General features: G+C 45.3%; 1 protein-coding gene across 1 annotated transcript in view; it reads right to left on the reverse strand.

Moving 5' to 3' along the window:
* The window catches only part of LOC126455848 (uncharacterized), a 111,320-nt gene that overhangs the window by 23,607 nt on the left and 62,751 nt on the right, over positions 1-24,962 (reverse strand). The window contains exons 6-9 of the mRNA XM_050091609.1: positions 18,494-18,750; positions 14,012-14,279; positions 2,786-2,989; positions 582-1,112 (exon numbers count right to left, since the gene is read on the reverse strand). Of these exons, the coding sequence (XP_049947566.1) occupies positions 582-1,112; positions 2,786-2,989; positions 14,012-14,279; positions 18,494-18,750 (1,260 nt within the window). The remainder of the gene's footprint in view (positions 1-581; positions 1,113-2,785; positions 2,990-14,011; positions 14,280-18,493; positions 18,751-24,962) is intronic.

Consider the following 24,962-nt stretch of genomic DNA (forward strand, 5'->3'; position numbering starts at 1 on the left):
TCAACTACCCTTGCCAGCAAGATCTCCGGATCTGTCCCCCATTGAGCATGTTTGGGACTGGATGAAGCGTCGTCTCACGCGGTCTGCACGTCCAGCACGAACGCTGGTCCAACTGAGGCGCCAGGTGGAAATGGCATGGCAAGCCGTTCCACAGGACTACATCCAGCATCTCTACGATCGTCTCCATGGGAGAATAGCAGCCTGCATTGCTGCGAAAGGTGGATATACACTGTACTAGTGCCGACATTGTGCATGCTCTGTTGCCTGTGTCTATGTGCCTGTGGTTCTGTCAGTGTGATCATGTGATGTATCTGACCCCAGGAATGTGTCAATAAAGTTTCCCCTTCCTGGGACAATGAATTCTCGGTGTTCTTATTTCAATTTCCAGGAGTGTACTTAAACCTAACTAACCTAAGGACATCACACACATCCATGCCCGAGGCAGGATTCGAACCTGCGACCGTATCAGTCGCGCGTTTCCGGACCGAAGTGCCTAGAACCGCTCGGCCACCGCGGCCGGCTCCTCGCGAAAAGTGTTAAGTTATATTGGGCATACAGAAACGGTAGGTAGTTGTACGAACCTGCGGATCGCCGTAGGGTCCAGGCACGAAGTACGGGTAGGGTCTGGCGTATATCGGAGGCGGCAGTGGCGGCGGAGGTGGGTACCTGGGCCGATACCGCAGAATGCGGCGCTCCGGGTCGTAGATGACAGAGTAACTGGGGTACCCTGGGTACGCCCGCGGGTCGACGCCCACCTCTGGGCTGTACGGGGGCGGCGGCGGTGTCGGCGGAGGAGCCGTGGGCGGCGGGTAGGTGCCCGCTGGAGGCTGCCCGGGGGCGGCGCCGGGTGGCGGCAGGTCAGGCCGCGGCGGGTAGCCGGGGGGCGGTGGGGGCGGGTACGCTGCAGGCCGCGCTGGTGGGGCTGGAGGCGGCGGTGGTGGCGGCGGAGTCGTGGGTGGCGCAGGGGCGTACGTAGGTGGCGGCGGCGGGGGTGGAGGGTAGGGCGCGTAGGCGCCGGGCGGTGGCTGCGGTTGGTAGGGGTACCCTGCGGGTTGTCCAGGATATGGGCCGTACGGAGACGCCGCATAAGGCGGCGGCGCGTACGGCGGTACCTACACAAAATAAGAGCATTGCAGGTGTTTGTTACATACGAGCATGCGACAACAGAGAAATTGACAGTTTTATATACACCTTGTTTGAAACATATTTAATAAACATAATCCCAAAATTTGTGCTGAATAATTCAAACAGTTGTGGAAGGGTAGAAAATTTTAGTGCTTGGAGATACAATACTGGCCATTAAAATTGCTGCACCACGAAGATGACGTGTTACAGACGAGAAATTTAACCGACAGGAAGAAGATGCTGTGATACGCAAATGATTAGCTTTTCAGAGCATTCACACAAGGTTGGCGCCGGTGACGACGCCTACAACGTGCTGACATGAGGAAAATTTCCAACCGAATTCTCATACACAAACAGTAGTTGACCGGCGCTGCCTGGTGAAACGTTGTGATGCCTCGTGTAAGGAGGAGAAATGGGTACCATCACGTTTTTGACTTTGATAAAGGTCGGATTGTAGCCTATCGCAGTTTATCGTATCGCGACATTGCTGCTCGCGTTCGTCGAGATCCAATGACTGTTAGCAGAATATGGAATCGGTGTGTTCAGGAGGGTAATACGGAACACCGTGCTGGATCCCAACGGCCTCGTATCACCAGCAGTCGAGTGACAGGCATCTTATCCGCATGGCTGTACCGGACCGTGCAGCCACGTCTCGACCCCTGAGTCAACAGATGGGGACGTTTGCAAGACAACAACCATCTGGACGTACAGTCCGACGACGTCTGCAACAGCATGGACTATCAGCTCGGAGACCATGGCTGCGGTTAGCCTTGACGCTGCATCACAGATAGGAGCGCCTGTGATGGTGTACTCAACGACGAACCTGGGTGCACGAATGGCAAAACGTCATTTTTTTCGGATGAATCCAGGTTCTGTTTACAGCATCATGATGGTCGCATCCGTGTTTGGCGACATCACGGCGAACGCACATTGGAAGCGTGTATTTGTCATTGCCATACTGGCGTATGGCGTATCACCCGGCGTGATGGTATGGGGTGCCATTGGTTACACGTCTCGGTCACCTCTTGTTCGCATTGACGGCACTTTGAACAGTGGACGTTACATTTCAGATGTGTTACGACCCATGGCTCTACCCTTCATTCGATCCCTGCGAAACCCTACATTTCAGCAGGATAATACACGACCGCATGTTGCAGGTCCTGTACGGGCCTTTCTGGATACAGAAAATGTTCGACTGCTGCCCTAGCCAGCACATTCTCCAGATCTCTCACCAACTGAAATTGTCTGGTCAATGGTGGCCGAGCAATTGGCTCATCACAATACGCCAGTCACTACTCTTGATGAACTGTGGTATCGTGCTGAAGCTGCATGGGCAGCTGTACCTGTACACGCCATCAAAGCTGTGTTTGACTCAATCCCCAGGCGTATCAAGGCCGTTATTACGGCCAGAGGTGATTGTTCTGGGTACTGATTTCTCAGGATCTGTGCACCGAAATTGCGTGAAAATGTAATCACGTGTCAGTTTTAGTATAATATACTTGTCCAATTAATACCCGTTTATCATCTGCATTTCTTCTTCGTATAGCAATTTTAATGGCCAGTAGTGCACTTTTCGCAAAGTGGCTTAGTTTTACGGAGAGGGAGAATACACCATTTGATAAGGCGAACACTGTACGTGAGTCGGTGACAGAAGTGGTACCTGCGGCCTGAGCAGCTCCTGCAGCAGCTCCGGCGGCAGCTCCGAGCCCAGCAGCGTCTGCATCAGCGCCTGCTGGAAGGGCGTCAGTGACGGCGAGGCGGGCAGCGGCCGGTACGGGGGACCCCGCGGTCTGGGCCGGCGGGCCATCAGCAGCCGCAGCAGCAGCTGCTGGGCCTGCGCCTCCAGCTGGCTGGGATCACCCACCTGCAAACACGGGGCAGGCGCACCCTCACCTCGAGTCTTCAGCTACTACACGAAAGAGCATACAAAGACATAAGAAACATTGTCAGCAAATGAGAGTTGAGGGTATCATCTGGAGTGCCCCAGGGAAGTGTGGTAGCTCCGCTGGTGTTTCCTATTTACATAAATGATCTTTTGGATATGATGGATAGCAATGTGCGGCTGTTTATTGATGATGCTGTGGTGTACGGGAAGTTGTCGTCGTTGAGTGACTGTAGGAGGATACAAGATGACTTGGACAGGATTTGTGATTGGTGTAAAGAATGGCAGCTAACTCTAAATATAGATAAATGTAAATTAATGCACATGAATAGGAAATAGAATCCCGTAATGTTTGAAAACTCCATTAGTAGTGTAGCGCTTGACTCAGTCACGTCGATTAAATATTTAGGCGTAACATTGCAGAGAGATATGAAGTGGGACAAGCATGTAATGACAGTTGTGGGGAAGGCGGATAGTCGTCTTCGGTTCATTGGTAGAATTTTGGGAAGATGTGCTTCATCTGTAAAGGAGACCGCTTATGAAACACTAATACGACCTATTCTTGAGTACTGCTCGAGCGTTTGGGATCCCTATCAGGTCGACGATTTAACACATCCTTTCATTTTTAAAAACGAATTTTTTTTTTTTACGCAAAAAATTTTGACACCCCAAAAATCACAAGGGATGTTTTAAATCTCCGATGAAACTTACATTTACATCGCTTTGGTTTGAAAATGACAAACTATCAGTGCTGGACACTACAGAGTTGGTCCTGTAAAAACCACATAATGTAAAATCATGGTAAGAAGCAAAACGAACGAAAAATTTCTTTATGTCTCAGTTTGTTAAATCAATGATAACCTAAAATATTTTCACTTTTTACAGTTGTTCAGTAAACAAAAAAACCCACTGATGATGGAACAGAGGTGATGAAACATATTTGGGTATAAAGAAAAAGCAGCATGTTTGCGAAAAGGCGGAACCCACATCCTATAATTTAACTGCAAATACTGACAGAAAAGACGAGATCTGCAGATCCAAAAGATGAACACAAATGTTCAATATTGCTTTATTGTCAATAATGGACATAACAGTAAACAAAATTGATTTTGTTCTCTCAGGTACAGTTAAAAGAAAATGAAGTGATTCTTTTCTCCCGGCGTATTTGATAATCAAAATATCCACGTGTGTACTGCCGGTCTACAGTGTCCAACGGGCACAATATTTCGGCGATCATACATGTCGCCATCATCAGGTGAACTGACGGACTGAGCTCCTGTGAACGTGCCGGTACGGAGATCCGTACGCTATGGCTGCTCAGGGAGAACTGGGTTCGGTCGCGCCGGCGACCGATTTAAATACCCCCCGCCCGCGGCGCACTCCCTCCGCCGTCCGCACGCCACGCCACGGTCACGCAGTGGAACAGATTGCGACGGCGTCTGAGATGACGTCGGTGTGATGGCTCTGTCCGCCGTGGTCGTCACAAGTATACGTTTGCTCGATTTACTATTGATTAACCCAATCGTTGGTTCCCAAGCCTTGCTAAGATTATAGCCACAGTCACGGTTTATGAGGTCGTCATTGGTGCGAATTTCGATGGCCTCTTTAACAACGCTGTCCCAGTATCTGGACGTCTGTACCAGAATCCTCGTGCGTTCATACTCCATAGCGTGATTTTCCGACAAACAATGTTCACCGACCACCGGCTTGCTCGGATACATCAGTCGAGTGTACCTCTGGTGTTCACGGCATCGATCCTCGACGGTACGCATCGTCTGACCAATATACGACTTGCCACATTGACACGGAATCTGGTACACGCCGGACTTACTCAAACCGAGGTCATCTTTGGCGCTCCCCACCAGTGCACGAGTTTTATTCGGTGGACAAAACACAGTTCCGACCCGGTGTTTCTTCAAAATGCGGGCGATTTTCCCCGAGAGTGCGCCTGTATATGGAATAAACGCAGTGCCTACCTCCTGCCTCGTGATTTCATCCATCTCCACAGGTTGTGCTGTAGTGGTTGGGCGGAGAGCACGTTGAATCTGCCACTCTGAGTACCCATTCTTTCGAAATACAGTTCTCAGATGTTCCAATTCCTGGGGTAGATTCTCTGCGTCAGAGATACTGCGCGCCCTATGTACTAGAGTTTTAAGTACCCCATTCCTCTGTGAAGGGTGGTGGCAGCTGTCTGCGTGCAAATACAGATCAGTGTGCGTTGTCTTCCGATACACCCCACGACCTAGGGTGCCGTCAGCCCTTCTCTTGACCAAGAAGTCAAGGAAAGGTAATTTACCCTCCGTTTCAGTCTCCATAGTGAATCTGATGTTGGGGTGTATGGAGTTTAGATGTGTAAGGAAGTCAAGGAGTTTATCCATACCATGTGGCCACATGACGAACGTGTCGTCCACGTAACGGAAAGAGCAAGTAGGTTTCCATACGGATGACGATAGGGCTTCCTTCTCGAAGTTCTCCATGTACAAATTCGCTACCACCGGTGAGAGTGGACTACCCATGGCGACTTCCTCCGTTTGTTCGTAGTATTCTCCGTTAAAAAGAAAATATGTGGAAGTCAAGACATGGCTAAAAAGTTCAGTGGTCTTCTCGTCAAACTTCTGACTAATCAATTCTAGTGACTATCGCTTGGGCATCCTCGTAAACAAGGAAACGACGTCAAAACTCACCATGATATCTGACTCATCCAACCTGAAGAAGGCGTTTAATAAAATCCACGGAATTACGGATGCGATGAGGGCAATTTACCCACATAAGGACTTAATATTCCCGTCTGGTATTTGGCCAACAAATATGTAGGTGCCCTGATGTTGCTGACAATGGAGCGTAATGGTACCCCCTCTTTGTGAACCTTTGGGAGTCCATATAGTCTAGGCGGTACCGGACCTTGGGGTAACAATTTCTTAGCGTCACCCTCCGGTAAATCTCTTCCTTGAGAAGCGACCTCGTCTTATTTTGCACCTTCTTTGTAGGGTCAACGCTGATCTTCCGGTAGGAATCGTCATCTAGCAGGCTCTGCATCTTATCAGTGTAGTCCTTATGGGAGACAACAACTGTAGCATTGCCTTTGTCCGCCGGTAAGACAACAATTTCAGAGCGCTCCCTCAGATCACGAATGGCCGCCCTCTCTTTACTGGTGATATTTGACTTCATCGGCTTGGATTTCGTCAACGCACGGACGGCGGACGGCGGACGGAGTGCGCCGCGGGCGGAGGGTATTTAAATCGGCCGCCGCCGCGACCGAACCCAGTTCCCCCTGAGCAGCCATAGCGTACGGATCTCCGTACCGGCGCGTTCACAGGAGCTCAGTCTGTCAGTTCACCTGGTGATGGCGACATGTATGATCGCCTAAATATTGTGCCCGTTGGACACTGTAGACCGGCAGTACACCCGTGGATATTTTGATTAAAGAAAATGAAGATAAACACCCTTCCATTTGATAAACACAGACAAAATTGCAAACACAGCAGTTTCTTCTCGCTGTCATATTGCATAACACATTCTTTATGAATCAGTTGGTCCTCCTCGTACTTACGGACACTTTTGTGTGTGGTTAGGGATACTCCTTAGCATGCACCTAATGGGGTGCAGCGACTGCAGGTCCGCTTACCCGCACGCTACTTCAGTGCAGCTTGACCTTAGGGTTATGGAAGCCATTTCACATTTCGCTCAAATGCCTCTGTGCGCCAAGATGGTATTCACAAGATTGAGACGGTGCAATCGCGCATTGCCATCCATCAGCGTGAATCCCGCTCCAATATGTTCACCAAATGGAACCATAACGTGTGTGAGGTTGTCGTCGCAGTACTTCAGAGCATTCGCCCTGCCATGTGCTGGCATAAGGGGTGCCCTGCATCCACTCATCATTCCACCCCAAAACACGACCGAACCGACCTGCTAAGGGTGGAGATGTACGATACAGCCGTGGTGTAAACGTTGTCCTCATTGTCTCCACACACGAATATAAGTACTGTAACGACGGCGTCTGATACGGGCATCATCAGAAGAGAGCGTAGTGTCCCATTGCTGCCCAGTACACAATGAGAGATTTCGTGCCCGTCCGACACTAGCCCCTCTTTGAAACCGATTTAGAGGAGCCTTTTAGAGATATTCAGGCACCTAATCCCTGCTCAAGCAACCTATTTCGCGTCCTTTGGACCGACAACTGCACTCTTGTAGCTGTTTGGAAGTACCACAAACGTGTACCATTGAGTTCATGGTTTCTGCTTGCTGTTACACTCAGATATCGATCCTGAAAACCTGCTGTCCTTCTTCCGCGGCCACTTCTGTGACGATCCTGAACTGATCTTGTGGCTAGAAACTTGTCCCAGATTCTAGAGACATCACTTTGACTCACAGCGATATTCGCTGTCTCATTCCCTGCTCATTAAAATCACTATTCGGAGCTTCTGAACGTACTTAATTGTTGTCCGAAGGATACTGAAGCAGCAACAGTCTCAGCGAGTGAGGTCAATTGGCTGGCCGGCCGCGGTGGCCGAGCGGTTCTAGGCGCTTCAGTCCGGAACCGCGCGACTGCTACGGTCGCAGTTTCGAATCCTGCCACGGGCCTGGATGTGTGTGATGTCCTTAGGTTAGTTAGGTTTAAGTAGTTCTAAGTCCTAGGGGACTGATGACCTCCGATGTTAAGTCCCATAGTGCTCAGAACCTTTTGAACCATCAACTGGCTGTTGTACGCATAGACAATTTCAGCTGATGGTACTATCTGAAGACGGCCTAAGCACAGGCCGAAATCGGTCATTTTAATGAAGTACCATCGCGTACTAGACTGTTTTTTCACTGTTTTTATATAGATTACAAGATCACTGCTTTCCGAAAATGTTACCAAAAATTTTGAATACTGAAGCAACAGAACTTTCGTAATGGCATACAGCAGAAGTGCTGCAATGTTTACATGTGACACGGTTGCCATAGGCTGCGCGTACTGCCCTCTCATGGTAGAAACATAGGCTGTTGCAGCTAGAATTACATTACACAATAACCTCTCTATTGATATCATAACATATTTCTGGGTCACCACGAACAATTTTAATGTTTCGACAATATGCAACATTTATTTTGATTACTGTATTTAATCCCTGGGTCAATGCCACTTGTGGTGTCACCGCCAGACACCACACTTGCTAGGTGGTAGCCTTTAAATCGGCCGCGGTCCGTTAGTATACGTCGGACCCGCGTGTCGCCACTATCAGTGATTGCAGACCGAGCGCCGCCACACGGCAGGTCTTGAGAGACTTCCTAGCACTCGCCCCAGTTGCACAACCGACTTTGCTAGCGACGGTTCACTGACAAAATACGCTCTCATTTGCCGAGACGATAGTTAGCATAGCCTTCAGCTACGTCATTTGCTACGACCTAGCAAGGCGCCCTATTCAGTAATTAGAATGAATTCTGAACAGATAATATTGTGAATCATATACCGTCAAGAGCGACGTTCATCATTAATGGATTAAATTTTAAGTATCAAACTAATTACGTCCGCTTTCTGAATTCTAATTCCTTGTCATGTTCCAGACCTCACGTCAGTATAGTCCTTCCCTCCTCACGCCAGCCTGCGTGAGCTAAAACGCGTGCATTTCGGCTTCCTCTAGTAACACGGTGTTGGCTCTTCTGCCAACACAACACCAGTTACGGCTATAGATTTTAATTGCTTTCTCTGTTAACTTCAGGCAGACAGAGCAATCTGAAGATGATCAAGACGATCGAAACCAGTAATTAAATAAACACTCGCGATCAGTTGTAGCATTTGTAAAGTGTAGTAAAGTCGTGTGGCGTGCATGACTGGGGCACTCCCAAGAGCAAGTTCTGCTGCATGCATTGGAAAGGTGTTTTCTATCCTTTGCACCCGTAAGTACCTGTCCTTCGCCAAGTGTGACCGTTGTGTTTTGTTAAGTATAATTATCAAGAGTAGATGACTGTAATGCGTGCTTGTGTGTGTGTGTGTGTGTGTGTGTGTGTGTGTAGCGTGGTGTTATGCGTGTCTTGGATGATGATGATGACTGTGATGATGAAAGGAAGGAGAAGGTGGTACCCAGTGCCGGCACATAGCCTACTTCTCTTGAATAGCAGCAAGAGGACCGCCGATCTTAAACTCCCATCCGATGAGCGGATGACCATCGACAGTATCATATGCCCTCACTTCACGAGACACTACAGACAGGTTTTGAATTGATTTTAGGACATTGGCGCAGAGACGTGATTAGGGACTTAACGCCACCATCCCTCCTGTCCCTTCTGCCGTAAAAGGAAAGCGAAAAATGTCCAAGCCCGATAGTACTTACTTTCGGTGAAATATTATCAGTTCTAGTGTAATTCTAGACATGTACATTACTAAACTGCTAAAACTGTTACCCGGTCATCCTATTCCAATTCAAGGTTGCCTATCTAACGGCTTCAAGAGGCAACAAAACTTTGATTTTCAGTATTTATGTAATCACGTCCTGACGCGGTGTAACTTGCAGTGCACAAATTACCCAGACTTACGCATTCAGTAAGCACTTAGCACTTGGTGACTTTTAACAAACAGATAATTTGAAACCATTTAGAAACAGTTTCTATATGGTACCCCCGCCCCACCTCCACCCCCTCCCATAAAATCGTAAAATAATGAAAGGAAAGAAGAGAAGTTTATCGCTTCCTACACTGCCTCGCTGTACATCCTAGCTTACTACTGAATCGATCTTGATAAAAGAAACGAATTTGGTGATTTCCTGATCCCAGTGCACGTTCTGCTGCGGCTGATTTATGTATGTTGCCCAGATTGATGGAGTAATTATGGGGGATCCACTCATCGCAGATGTAGTGAATTTTTATACGGAAAATTTTGAAGAAGCAGCCCTTGAGACGGTGGAGAAGAATCTTTCATGCTGGTTTCAGTATATTGACAATACTTCCGTTATGTGGCCTCATGAAAAATAAAAATAATTCACATAATTTCTAAATTATATGGACGATATTAATTCTAATATAATGTTCACTAAGAAAAAAATGAAAGAAAGTCAGATTTAATATTCGGATGTACAAATACTTAGGAACTCCGACGGAACTTTAGGGAATAAAGTCTGCAGAAAGTGCACTCACACGGATATATACCTCCGTAAAAATTCGAATCACCAACCGAAACAGAAAAGAGGACTAAAAGAGTCGTAAGTCACAGTATTTGGAGGATGAGCTCGATCATTTAAGAACTGCCGTTGGAAATATGGCTACTGTGACAGAGACGAAAATAGGCGACTACAAGTGTTCCTCTTATTCGCAAAACTGGTAACAGGTCCCATCAGCAGAGTAGTCAGAAGATACGGTATTGAGACAGTATTTAAACCAACAAGGAAGAGTGTGAATATTTGAAACCTGCAGAGGACATAAGCCCGCCGCTTTCCACAGCCGGTATATATAAAATCCCTTGCACATGTGCTCAAGTGCAGATAGAAACTACAAAAAAAGTATTAACACCCGCCTTAATGTACACATGACTAAATTGCCCCTCGGAAATATGGATAAACAAGCAGTAGCAGAACTTGCACTGGGATGAGGGAACCACCAAATTCGTTTCTCTGATGCTATGCTGTTATCAAGATCCAATCATTACAAGCTAGGATATACAAATGCGTCATGGACATTTAAAAATACAACACAAGATACGTACACGGTCCAGTCATATTAGTGACCACCGCCTATGTACGACGCCAAGCTGCAATTACCACTCACAGACGGCAGGTGGCAGCACTAGGACTGGAGGGTGTATAAAGCGTGTCGGAGAGGACGCCGAAAACAGTGAAGCCGTTGTCATAATGCGGAAACGGAGCGATTTAACTGACGTCCAATAGGGCGTGATCATTGGCTTTCGGTTTTAGGGTGGAAGCATTTATGGCTAAGTTTATAAACTGTTGGCGTGCTGGCGTGGTTAAAGTGTACCGTACAAGGGAAAATGACGCTATCCCAAAAGCAGCGCCAAAGCAGCTGTGGTTCACCATGCGCCATAGATGACAGGATAAAGGACGGCTGCTGAGATGTGTACGGGTGAACAGACGTGCAGCTGTTGAGCAACTGAATGCATAGGGGCTGCCAACAGCATCTCCTCAATGACCGTTCAGCGAACTTTGCTATCTAGATGCCTCTACAGAAGGTGCCTGTTTCATGGACAAGAACTGACTGATGTTCATTGGCGACGAATGTTGGAATTTGCAAGCCAGGAGGACGTCCACTGAGTGCCAATAGGTTGCCTCTTCAAACGAACCACGTTTTATGCTCCATCGGAGAGATGGCCTTCGACGTTTCAAGCCCTGGAACAGTCGTTGGAAGGGTCCAGGTTGGAAGAGGGAGAGCCATTGTGTGGGGAATGTTTTCGTTACATTCCCTAGGTAATATCGTCATTCCGGAAGGCTCAATGGAACAAGTATGCATCTATCCTGGGGGATCATGTCCAGCCCTACAAGCTGGTTGTTTTTCCAAAATGGCTCTGAGCACTATGGGACTTAACATCTATGGTCATCAGTCCCCTAGAACTTAGAACTACTTAAACCTAACTAGCCTAAGGACATCACACAACACCCAGTCATCACAAGGCAGAGAAAATCCCTGACCCCGCCAGGAATCGAACCCGGGAACCCGGGCGGGATGTTTTTCCTCGGCACCATGGCATACACCAGCAGGACAATGCAACAACATCTCACACAGCTCTCAGTGTACGTGCGTGGTTCGAAGACCACTAGGATGAGTTTACCGTACTCCCCTGGCCACCAAGGCCAGTGGGACCACCTCGATCAGGCTGTTCGCGCCGTGTATCCTCACCGCGAAACCCAGCAGAGCTGGACACGGCTACGGCATGGCTCCACATCCATGTCGGTACTTTCCAGACCCTCACTCACTGTCTTCCTGCTCGTCAGCATTACAACACAATCGCACACATGTATTAAGAGGGCCGGCCCGTGTGGCCGTGCGGTTCTAGGCGCTTCAGTCTGGAACCGCGTGACCGCTACGGTCGCAGGTTCGACTCCTGCCTCGGGCATGGATGTGTGTGATGTCCTTAGGTTAGGTTTAAGTAGTTCTAAGTTCTAGGGGACTGATGACCAGAGATGTCCCATAGTGCTCAGACCATTTGTATTAAGAGGGGTCTTTATTTACAGAAAGCTACTTAACTTTAAGAGCCTATGAGTTGTGGTACAAGCTCTTCCATAATAGTCTACATTAGCCTCACTGCTGGTGAAGTACAAGTCCCGCTATGTACACTAATCTGGGCGTAAAGTACTGACAGACGCCAAACTGGAGTGCGAGTTGTTGCGTCGGTGGCTGAGCTAGTGACTGAGTGCTCGACACTGAGACTGAGACACTCTTCCAGTGCCTATTATCGATCTTCTTGCTACACCTTTGCTGGCCGGTCTGCTGGCGACAGTTTACTCCAGAACACCTGATGTGCATGCAGCTCACACAACGTTATTGTCTAGCGCAGGCTCGTCCAAACTGTGCCCCTGGGGCGCTAGCGTCCGCGATCGCCCGCGGCCAGCGCCCGGGGCGAATTTGTGTTGCTGCAGCGGCCGAGCCGTGGCGCTTAGCTGGCCGTGCGGACCGCCCGAACGCCAGCCGATAGATACATTTGTTTGCCCGTTTTCCCTTCGGGCAGAGGACGTCTCACAAGTGCTTCAACTAGAGCTGATTGACCTACAGTGCCATATCCGCCTGAAGGACCGCTTTCTTATGTGTAAAACTTTGGATGACATTTACAGCTGTCTTACACGAGATAAATATCCTCTTTTGCTGAAGCACGCCGCCAAAGTTCTCTCAATGTTTGGTTCAAAATGGTTCAAATGTCACTGAGCACTATGGGGCTTAACTTCTGAGGTCATCAGTACCCTAGAACTATTAAACCTAACTAACCTAAGGACATCACACACATCCATGCCCGAGGCAGGATTCGAACCTGCGATCGTGGCGGTCGCGTGGTTCCAGACTGTAGCGCCTAGAACCGCTCGGCCACTCCGGCCGGCTCTCAATGTTTGGTTGGACGTATATTTGCGAGCGCTTTTTCTCTCTTTGAAAGCTTGCTAAAACTAAGAACCGTTCATTCCTTGGTGATAAAAATTTAACCAATTCTTTGAAGTTAGCAGTCTCACGGAATATTGTACCAAGCCTAGACAAAAAAGTTTCCTCGAAAAATAAAAACGTGTAAAATGTTAATTGTCTTCTTTAACAATGTTGACTGTAAGTTTTCAAACTTGGTCAGTTAAAATTATTACGTACAAAACAGCAAACTAAGGATCCGATTTCTAAACTCTGAAAAGGGATATATAAAATTGTAACACGTAGTATAACAAAAAATACTTACTTGTAACTACTAACAGTAAGAATGAGACTCTATATCCCTTACATAAAATTAATTGTAAAATAGAATATTTTGTTTACGTTGGATCTGACTGCGGGACAGTCCAGCGCAGAGCAGTGCTGTGCGGTCTCTCTCTCTCTCTCCCTCTCTCTCTCTCTCTCTCTCTCTGTCTCTCTCTCTCTCTCTGTCTCTCTCTCTCTCTCTCTCTCTCTCGCTCCTATGGCGACACTAGGGACACACGGTCGCGGCTGGGGCCCTGAACTACACTGTCTTGCGCCCGCGGGCCGCGGGCGCGCCCGCCGGCCGCAATTCTTGGATGAGCCTGGTCTAGCGGGTCCCCTTAAGTCTTTTCGGTACAGTTATTTTTCCATAAAAAGCGATATTTTTCGACTGTTGTTTTGTGTTTGCATGAAAACATGAAAACAGGCTTGCGACAGGTGGTCACATTAATGTAAGTTGTCAGTGTGTAAACAGTTCGGCTTGCTGAACTTATTTGAAGGTGTAAGTGCTTTCTGAGTCGTTATAGCCTCTGAGGATGTGTTCAGCACTGGAAAACGAAATGTTGTGCAGAGACATACGACTTGGACCACAGCTTAATGCCCACAAACAAATGTCACCGAAAACGCAGATGAGATTCGGTCGGCTGCACTCACCACAGCAGCAGGGTCTCTAGGGTCGGCGGGCACAGGGAGCAGCCTGTAGCCGGGCTCCTGCTGCGGCAGTGGCTCCTGCTGCTGCTGTTGCTGGGAGCCGTCCCTCGCGTAGGCGGCCAGCGCCTGCAGCAGCTGCGCCGGCGACGCGCTGCCCGGGGGCGGAGGCCTTCCCGCAGTGAAGAGGCCGCGGAACGGCGTCTCCGGCACCGGCCTCGCCGTCGTTGTGCCCGGATCCACGTACGCTTCGTCTGCCTCCTCTGACCGGTACCTGCCGCGCGCACACACGTCGCTGTCTTAAACTTCATCTTATAACGGAACATGGCTCATAGTGTGTTATAGAAATGTGATGTATAATTATTTAGTGATGCTAATGGTCCAACCGTAAGATTATTTAATACCGGCTGCTCCAGACAGGCGTTGATGTGGCTCAGTCTGGTTGAATGGAAAAGAAAGAAAACAGAAACTACAAGTTTCAGAAATGTACGGGAACTGGATATACGCTCTAATCTCCTTCTCCTCCCCCCCCCCCCCCTACCCTCCTTCTCTTTGTCCACCTCCTCCTCTACCTGCCCTTGTCCATCTGCTCCTCCTTGCTCCTCTTTCTGTCCATCACCTCCTCCTCCCTTTATCTGCCAATCTTCTCCTCTGTCCTCTCTCATCATCTCCGCCTTCTCCTGCTCTCCCCTTCTCTCTGTTAATCACATCCTCCCACTTTCAATGTTTCAATGTTCATATGTTCCTCCCAACTCTCTCCATCTCCTCCTCCCCATATCTGTCCACCTCCTCCTTTTCACTTTCTACATCCATTACCTCCCACCATTTTGTACATTACCTCTTTCCTTTCCCCCTCTCTGACCCTGAGCATTGTTCATTGTTGTTATTTTATGTTCAGATTCTATAATAGCATTCTGATCATTACTCGAAAAGGTATAAATACAACTTTGCTGTTTGCCAATAACGTTTCACTATTATATATATATATATATATATATATATATATATATATATATATATATATATATATAAGAAATATGTAGCCTATGCTCATCCGAATGTTTATTAGAGTATTTTGTAAAAATTTAAAGTAAAGCGACCAATAATTTTTCGAGTGTTTTGGTAGTAACGCTTCCACTTAATATATTACATAATTATTTATGTATACAATTTTTTTAGAAAATAAATATATAAAAGCATGCAGTTTCAAAGAAATTGGTGAAGACCTTTCGAATATTTAAGATCATGAACACATGAACATTTACATTTTATTTATATAGGTTGTGTATTTAACTATTATTCCAGCAACACAATAAAATGGTCAATATTTTGAATCCCCTTAATTGTCTCCCATTGCGTCGAAAAGTTTGAAAATGGGCCTCAAAAGAGCAAACAACTTCCCCCGTAATGGTGCAAAAGGGTCATCCTCAAGATGGCGACGTTCCAAAAAGCAAGGTGTCGGCACATGCGAAAGAAAGGCCAGCTCTCAGAAGTTTATGTGAGATGTAAGGGGGGTTAATGATGTCAAATTGGCTCCGAATTCCACTGCAATTCTGCCCAATTCCACCGTGGACGTCGTCACACGATGGGAAGGTCGTCACAACCCTTCTTACCCACATTCCACCCCTTTTCAAATTCCCATCTTTGTGCTGGATGTCAGAACCGTGACGCCCAGCGCTGAATTCACGTAGTTACTTTATGGGTGCCCGAGCAAAACATTTCAGATACACTATGATATGTGAAAACGTGCTGGTGTTCAGTAACATTAATAATAACGTTGATATTGTGGTCTTCAGTCCAAAGACTGATTTGATGCAGCTTCTCACGCTAATCTGTCATCTGGAGCTATCTGCATCTCCGAACAGCTGAAACCTACACTATTTTGAACCTGTTTACTATATTTATCCCTTGGTTCCCCTCCACATTTTTACTTCCCCGCTCCCCCGCTTCCTTCCGTTATCAAAATGACTATTCTTTCGTACTCCAGAACGTCTCTTGTCAAACAGTTCCTTCTTTTGGTCAAGATGTGTCATTAATTTCTTTTTACCGCAGTGCGATTTAGTACTTCCTCATTAGTTGCTCGATTTACCTCTTTAATTTTCAGCCTTTTTTCTGTAGCACCTCTTTTCAAAATCTTACATTCTCTTACAGTGTGAACTATTTCTTCTCGCCGTTTCACTTTTGCGCAAGGCTACATTCCAGACAAACAGCTTCAAAAACATTCCCTTGTATTACGTTTTCCTTCTCTTGCTCTGCTGGATGACCACAGCACGTACCAAGACTGTACAGAACAACTTTAATATCTATGTGTGCTTTCGTTAAATGTTTTTCTATTGCCACTGTAGACTATATTTGAAATTTTATCAACCTATTTAAATTATTAACGTAAGTCAACGAATTTTGTTACTGGTAGCTGTCTTTGAAATACCTTTTCATATTTTTTTAATAGTCACTGTCGATTAACAGCCAATATGGTTTTAAAATGTCAGAAATATTCGTGAAAAGTAATAATCGGTTAAACTTAATTACCTATCGCCGGGAAAAATAACCACAAAACTTATCATCTGGAGATGTGAAATACATATAGCATATTTAGTAAGAGTGACAGTTTGCTGAAAGCTGAAAGACGTTATTAATCATTACATGATGATGATAAAAATAGTAACGGAGTACAGTAATTAGTTGTGATGCGGATTGCTAGCCTTACTGGTGATGTAAATTCCCAAAGAAATGTAACAAACATGAAACGCTTAAGCGAGATAGTTGGTACTTATCGATGGAACCAATGGCAGGAGTGTACACGGGAAACCAGGTTCGACTGTAGTTGACAGATAGTGTGAAACAACATGCTAAGACGATTTGGATAACTGATTTACATTGCAGAAGGAAAACTGCCTGGAATAAAGAAATCAGGGATGGACCACGAAACAGAAAGGTAGGTGTACACCTCTGGGCGAAGGGGTGTTACTGAAGAAAAGGAAAGCAATGCTGACGCTGGAAAATATACGAGGACGTAGGACATGGAAGAGACAACAGTAAATGTCTAAAGTCAAAATACATAATCAATAAAAATGATTGGCCTCTCATTTCTGTGTTGGCATTACCTAATTGCCAGCGTTTTGTCTAAGAAGTCCTGTAATCGCTGTATAACGATTAAAACCTTGGATATCTTACTGTATAAACTAAAATTTGAAAAGAAACTGCACTCAGACCAGAAATGGAATCCTCTTACTCGGATATTCTAATGCAAGGCTTCACCCACTTGACTGACTGAGCACGACAGTGACAAAGCTCTGAATGAAGACTCTTGTCGTTCATATCATGAAAAAAAAAGGATATGGTAATTTAAAGCTTTATCTAAAGTCGTCTGCTCAGCTTAGTAGTTCAGGTGTTTAATCATCATGGCGTAATATATAAAAGAACCAATGGATGACGCTGTTAATTTCGTAGTACACTTAAGAATCACTAGATTGTGCTGTAATTTTTTTTAAACTCAGGTACATATACAGGTTTACGTCGGTGATAGAATTGAGTACCACTGTCTTATCTTTACGAATACAGCCTAAAAGTGAATTCACTTGGCAAAGATATAGAAATTTACTGGTTACTCTTTGTGTATTAAAAAGTTCATAACATTACTTTGCTTCGTTCGACAGCTTTTATTTATATTCTTTTATAGTAACAATGGATTTATTAAGTTTGCTTGGTGATTTTGTTGCCTCCCCATTACATTTTGGTTTCATTTTGTTTACGAATAAAAGTATGTGGAAAATAGTCGAGTCTTTCTGAATACATTAGAATGGCTAAAAGACTGGGGATTAGACAGTCTCAAGAATCCAAAGAATATCGTGATGCGAGACTTGCTGCAGCTCGAGACCAGCAGGCCTTAACTCACTCTTTGAAAACTCCTGCCAAACGCGAGGTGCGATGTAACTCTGATAGAATGTGGTATGCATTACCTCACTCCTCAAAACCCTTCACTCACAGAGGCTCAAAGTTGCTTCTCTGCAACATAACATAATATAAGCAGAAATTTTGATGGGAATTAGCGTTGGCTTATCCCTAATAGTTTACCACTCCGTTTTAAATATGTACAATTCCTGGCGAGACTGTGCTATGGCACGATCACAAATAATGCGCAAGGCCAGACGCTGCGTGCTATAGGCGTGGATCTTAGTGTCAGTTGCTTTTCGTATGACTGACTATGTGGCTATCACCGTCGTTAGTGAAGCAAACAAGCTCTTCGTTCATCTGCTATCACACTACTTCAAAAATTCTGTATAAAGAAGCTTTGCAAGTCAAAAATAAATTCCACATTTACGAAGTCTCGAGCAAAGCTATGAATAAATACTCGGGTAACATCGGGTTTCTCGGATAGTGTCTTTAGTAATTGTAAATAAATTACAGACCGTATGATCACACAAACGAAGGTTTCGGTTCCTGAAGATGGGCTGGAATATCGGAAACGCGAGGCAGCCCGGTCCTCACCTGGTGAACAGCGGCTGCGCCGGCACGTAGTAGTATAGTGGCTGCTCCGGCGCCAGCTGCCTGCGCAACGCGTTTCCCCTGGCAGGAGACGCCCTGCCACGCTCTTTGGCCGCCGCCTCCTGCTGCTTCTCGTGGACTATAGCGGCTGCCGCCTCTTCCGCCTGCGTGTTCTCGTCCTCGCCGTCTTCGTCGGCTGCCTGCGTCGCATCCTCCTCACCTTCTTCCTCTACGGATGGCCGTCTGGTCACGAATACCACCTGTCGGTACATAAACAGATGCACACTTTGAAACAATTACAAATGAACTAACAGGAATGAATTAAAATGAATCTACCGACAGGGATGAAGTCGAACGAAGATGCAACGATGACAGCAAATGCTATAAGTGCAAACCACTAAAAAACACTACCTTATCAAAACTGCCCGAAAACGCTACGTAATGCGGAATTTATGAGGGCTCTTCGGAAAGTAAGGTTGGCTCGATTGCGAAATGAAAATCACAGCGAAAATCTGATGAGGATTTGCGTAGATATATTGGACAGTGTCTCTAGTATGCCCGTCGATCGCGTCACGTCGCTATTTTCAGTTCTAAGCGCATAGTGAGCATGTAAAAATGTCTAGAAAAAAGTGCCTCTGAGAGATTTCGCCTGATTTCATGCAGCCCGCACAACGTCACTGTCATGCATTCCCTTCTTCATGACAGTTCTCAGCCGCATGCTGCAGGGGCATTGAGGACGCTCCTGCAGCGTTTTCGATGGGAGATATTTGCTCACCCACCATACAGCATAGACTTGTCTCCCTTTGATTTTCATCTCTGCTCTCATGAACCTTTAGCTATGATGAATACATTTTTGACACAGACAAAACGCTGCAGATCAGCGTACAATGCTACGACAAATGTCTCAGTCGGTGCATCGATTATGTAGCGAAGTAGCTGGGAAGTACAGCTAACTGTTGCAAATAAAAGGTTTATGATTTTCACTGTGATTTCAATTTTACCACAGATTGAACCTTACTTTCCGCATAGCCTTTGTAGCACTAGATTTCACGAGAGGCGGGCCAGTCGGTATAGAACAAGCAGTGGAGTATTTTGTTGCCAGTAGAGACGCAACAACAGCAAAATTCATCTATCAGGAGAACTTAGTGACTTCAAACGTCTACTTGCCATTGGTTGTCACCTGAGTAACAAACCCTTCAGTGACATTTCAGTCCTTGTAAAGCAGTCCAGACTGACAGTAATTGATGAGACTGTGAAGTGGAAACACGAAGGAACGATCACTGCTCAACTATGAACAGGCAGTCCTCATATACCGACAGACAGGGATCGTCAAACATTGCACAGGGTAGTTGTGGAAAATTGCATGAAATCAGTGGAAGGAATCACTTGTCAGTTCCAAAGTGCTACCGCCACTAAAGCTAACATAATCTGTGTACAGGGAGTTAAAAAGAATGAGGTACAATGACTGAAAAGCCTCTTATAACCCAGACATTTAGTGAAGTACGGTGGAGGTAGCCCTACAATATGGCAGTGTTTATCGTGTTTCCGCTAAATGTAGAAGATGTGAACATACTGTACACCGCTGTTTACTGAATGCAGTAGAGAAAGAGTTCGGAGACGATGATTTTATCAGCATGACAATGCACCGTGTCATAAGGCAGCATCTCTGTGAAGCAGCGGTTTATAGACAATAACATTCATGAAATGAACTGACCTGCCCAAAGTGCTTCTTTGGTTTGAAGAATGCACTGTCAGTCCTCCAAAGGCATTCAGACACCACAATGAAAGAGTTCCCACCACAGTTCAAGCCATCATATAGGTGAACGGTGGACGCCCCTCATTTAAGGTCCACTGATTTGTGTCCGGATACTTTCGATCAGTGAATCTGCAATGTAATGAATATATATAGGGGGAACTGAAAAATTTTATAAGACTGGGACTCCAAGACGCTTTTCCTGCTTATTGTGAGGAGTCGCTTTAGGGTGGAAACATCAGTGACTGTTGTAAGACTTCCATGTCTGCTGTGCTCGTACTCTTTGGTTAGCATGCACTAGTAGGTGAGTCTGACATTCTGCAACCAATGCATGACTTCTACAAGTATATGTACACATTTTCAATACATACCTTGTACATTTGACTTCTTTCAATGGACTCAAATAAATAATTTTCAGTTATTCACTGTTTCAGTAAATAAACTGATAATTCAATAATTGCCATGCAAATTAACAATAATAATATTCAATTATACAGTAGAGTATAACAAACCAACAACTTCCATGAATTCTGTGATGCCCAACAGGTGAGAGACTTGTGCGTGATGAAAATATTGAACATTTACAGATGTGAACATGAGGTTTCTATTGAGGAAAAATATTTCTGTTGCTGTTAATACGTGCTAAATATTAATTTACACAGTTGTAGTCTGTGGGTCTGAAAGGATTAACTATCTCTTTATGAAATTTCCCTTCATCAGTTAAGAAACAGTGAAAGCTGGATTCACTGTTGATCCTCCAATTCACAAACTGACTAAAAACGAATTTGAGAATGCAACGAATGTTACAGAAAAAGATGCGTGGATTACTTCAGCTCTGTTACTGCAGTTTTTATAGTGAATGAAGAACATTCGTATTACCTTGTTGGAAAATTTCGTGACAGACTCCTACACGCTCTAAATCAGCAATATTGTTTACTACGTGACATTTTGGACTAACATCACCTGTTGTGATATGCACTGAAGATGACAATGTAATGGTTGAAATCTAGAGATGCTGCAATAAACGACGGATTTCGCGATAGATTGCTGTTCCTTTCTCCACTGTCTTAATTTAAAGAAGTTAATTTGTAAGATGAGTATAAAATTCCTCTCCCTACACTCACATATTGACTATTTCCCTTAAACAGTGGGACATTATAGTGAGGAGTAAGGAGAGCATTTCCACAGGACATTAAGGAGATTGAGACGAGGTACGAGAAAAGACTGACTGATAAAATCATGGTAGTATTGTTGGATGTTGAAGAGGGACAGTAAAGATGAAGATGCTCTGAGGTACCCAAAAACGAGGAAGTTTGGAAATTAAGTGTAACTGAGCCCTCATAATATATCTAGGACAATTGTTTGTAGTGGTTTTAGTATATGCCTAAAACATCAGACAATAATTATAAAAGGATATAGCTTGATTGTAGCTTTAACTTAAAATCCATGCATCATTTAGTTCAATCTTTAAAATACGAGATCTTATTTTGCAAGAGGTCCTGGTATGACAGACAGATGAAAACTTATCCTTGACACCATAACCTATTTTTGATAATCGTCTAATGAGGAATCAGCTAAAAAAACCTTTTAAATGCACGGTTGTGTTATCACTTGTCTCTATAACTGAAACAGTTAGGACAACGCACGAAGCTGCGGAAACATTGTAACGATAAGGATGTGTTAATATATAAATACAGATAGCGAAAACGATTAAAGGTATGGTAGTATGTTCTTTAATTTGAGTTTTGCTGTGGATGAGTATGAGATTAAAAATCAATGACAGCATTGCTCATTAGTGCAAACCCTGTTGGGCGTGGGACGCTAAACTTCTCTTCTGACACAATACCAAATCGCTCTGTCAGATACAGGAAGACCAACAGTTGATCATGGAGCCCGAACAGCGGAGCAGTTCGATATTTTTCACGAAGCACAGACAGAGGTATAACAGTAGTTGAGAGAAAGAATGTGCATTGTCACCAGGGTTTTGGAACTTCAATTTCAGCATTAGTAATGACAACGTGGAAGTACATCAGCCGACATAACGAACACGTTCCGGAATGTCGAAGGAGCAAAGGATATACCGTGAAAAGTGCTGGTAGGCAGTACATATCACCCTTCAAGAGGTATGCTCAGTAGCTTCTGCATTTCTGCATACGACGAAAAGACGTGCATCACCTGGTTTTAAAGTTTCTATTGAGTGGATAAGACTGTGACTCGTATTTGTTTGAAATGAAAGTTTCTTCAGTAATCTCATCGTTCATTTCTAAAACACTCTTGGCGAACTCGTAGTTGTCCTTATCAGGGCAACATCACCACGTGCGCTACCACAGAGACAGGACTTTCATGGCAAGCCCAGAATTCTGTGTTCTTTCATTTTTTTCTGCCATCCTTCCACGAGAGGCGTTCAATAAGTAATATAATTTTTTTTTCTCGACCAAGGTTGAACAAAATGAGGAGTGTGTAGTGGAACATCGTGTAGTACTCTCGCTTCAGCCGCTATAGTTTCCAATAGGTGGCGGCGCTGTGCATAGCCTCCAACATGGCGTCTGTAACGAAGGTGCATTCCAAGCAGAGAGCAGTCATTGAGTTTCTTTTGCAAAACCAGTCCATCGCAGACATTGAGAGGCGCTTGCAGAATGGCTACGGAGACTGGCAGTGAACAAAAGCACCTTGAGTCATTGAGCGAGGCGTCTGCCATCATCGGAGCAACGTCGTGCAAACTAGAGTCCTGCATGACCGAGTAAGCGAGCACAATATACGAGACGGGGCGAGCATACCCTAACTGGATAGGCTGCCCGCACTAGTTCTCGTGACCGAGCATAGAAGCCGTGACCGAATACGTAGCACGAAACTTCAAACATTTTACCCGTGTCATTATCCATGTGAGTCTGTAGCCAGAACGGGCTTCTCATTTGTGGTCTGTCTCTCTCTGTAATCATGCAGCGCGACGAAGCCAGTGCAGTAAGACGTAAGACTGAAACCAATGTTTACACATTGAAGGAACGGGAAGGTCCAAAAAGCCAAGTAAGGAGAACATTTCTATTAGTTGTAGACGAAAACAGTGCGTCTACTGGCTACGTATCGTGCATAACCTACTCCACATTATTGTGTTTCCGGCCGGGAACCACTCATTTAAAGAAACACAGTTGCAAGAAACCTCACAAAGATACACTTCCTTCAGAGATACCAGCAATAATAAAAAGTAGTATTACAGAAAAGTGTGTTGCAATGTATGCTAAAGATATGAGACTTTTAATGCTGTTTCCGGTTAAGTATTCAGAGAATTAGGCCAAAAAATTAATTCATCTAGGTGCGCATTATGGAGAAGTTAACGTGGCAGATGTCATGCCACATCCCTCTACTATAAGCAGACATGTCAAAGAACAAGCTGATGCAATACGAAACAGCATAATGCCTATCAATGAAAGGAAAAATATATCTTCTGTTTGGAAATGAGACTCGTCATCTATCAGCGATTGTGTTGAAATATCATTTTACTTTCCAAGTGCTTTATGAATTTAGCTGTGTCACGTACCCGCTCTTGGCAACGTTACCTTTGTATTAAAAGAGAGAGAGAGAGAGAGAGAGAGAGAGAGACAGAGACAGAGAGGCGTTGGATTTGTACAGTACAGTGCAGCGAGCCGGGGCTAGGCGAGGTGAGACGTCAGCGGTGACAGGTCATGCTCGGTTATCCGCGTGTCCGGAATCCGGACAACAGACATGGGGCGAGTACGTGACCCAGCCGAGTCGTGTGGGGCCGGACATAAGCGGCTCGGTCCCCCCGTCAACAGGCGAGCAGTGACCGGTCAAATATTAAGCGCTGCAGCACTCTAGTGCAAACCTGTCCGATCTCCCGTTTGTCGGCTGGCCGCACACAGCTGTGTCATCTGCAATGTTGGAACGTGCCGACACTCTCATTCGACGGATCACAATCAAAAATCCAAATGAACTTCTCCTTCCGTTTGACAATGCAAGGCCTCGCACAAGTCTGCACACCCGAGAGGAGCCCACAAAACTTCATTGGACTGTTGTTTCCCATCCACCCTACAGCCTGGATCTCGCACCTTCCGACTTCCATGTGTTAGGCCCAATGAAGGATGCGCTCTGCAGGAAGCAATACATGGATGACGGGGAAGTAGTTGATGCAATAAGACGTTGACTCCGACGTTAATCAATAGAGTTGTACCATACAGGAATACAGGCCCTCCCAGTAAGGTGGCCAAATCCGATAGCGTTGAACGGAGATAATGTTAAAAAATATGATATTGTGCCAAAAGATTGGGGAATAATATGGTTTATTGGAATCGTGAATAAAACTGACCTGCTTTCAGAAAAAAAATGTGTTGCATTACTTACTGTTCGTCCCTTGTAATTAAGCAAAGTGACAATTCACATCTTTTGTCTAGTATGTTAACGAAGTTTCGTAAGCTTATATATATAACTTTATTCTTAGCTCTTTGTCAGAGGAATTATACAAATTTTGTTTTGCTTTTGCTATTTGTATTTTCACTTCTTCTTCGTATTTCTTGTTTACCCTGTATCCAAAACACTTGCTGCTTTGCCATTTCAATCCCAGTTCTTATTGCCGTCTTTCTTTTCAAAATTTACCTTTAACATTTGCCTTCGTTTCATGTTGTTCTCAGCTACTCTTCTATTTCATCATCAGCTAATAATGCAACATCACCTTCAAGTTTGATACAGTCTGACACTGGAACTCCC

The sequence above is a fragment of the Schistocerca serialis genome, chromosome 2 (assembly GCF_023864345.2).
Source record: "Schistocerca serialis cubense isolate TAMUIC-IGC-003099 chromosome 2, iqSchSeri2.2, whole genome shotgun sequence".
NCBI classification, from domain to species: Eukaryota; Metazoa; Arthropoda; class Insecta; order Orthoptera; family Acrididae; genus Schistocerca; species Schistocerca serialis.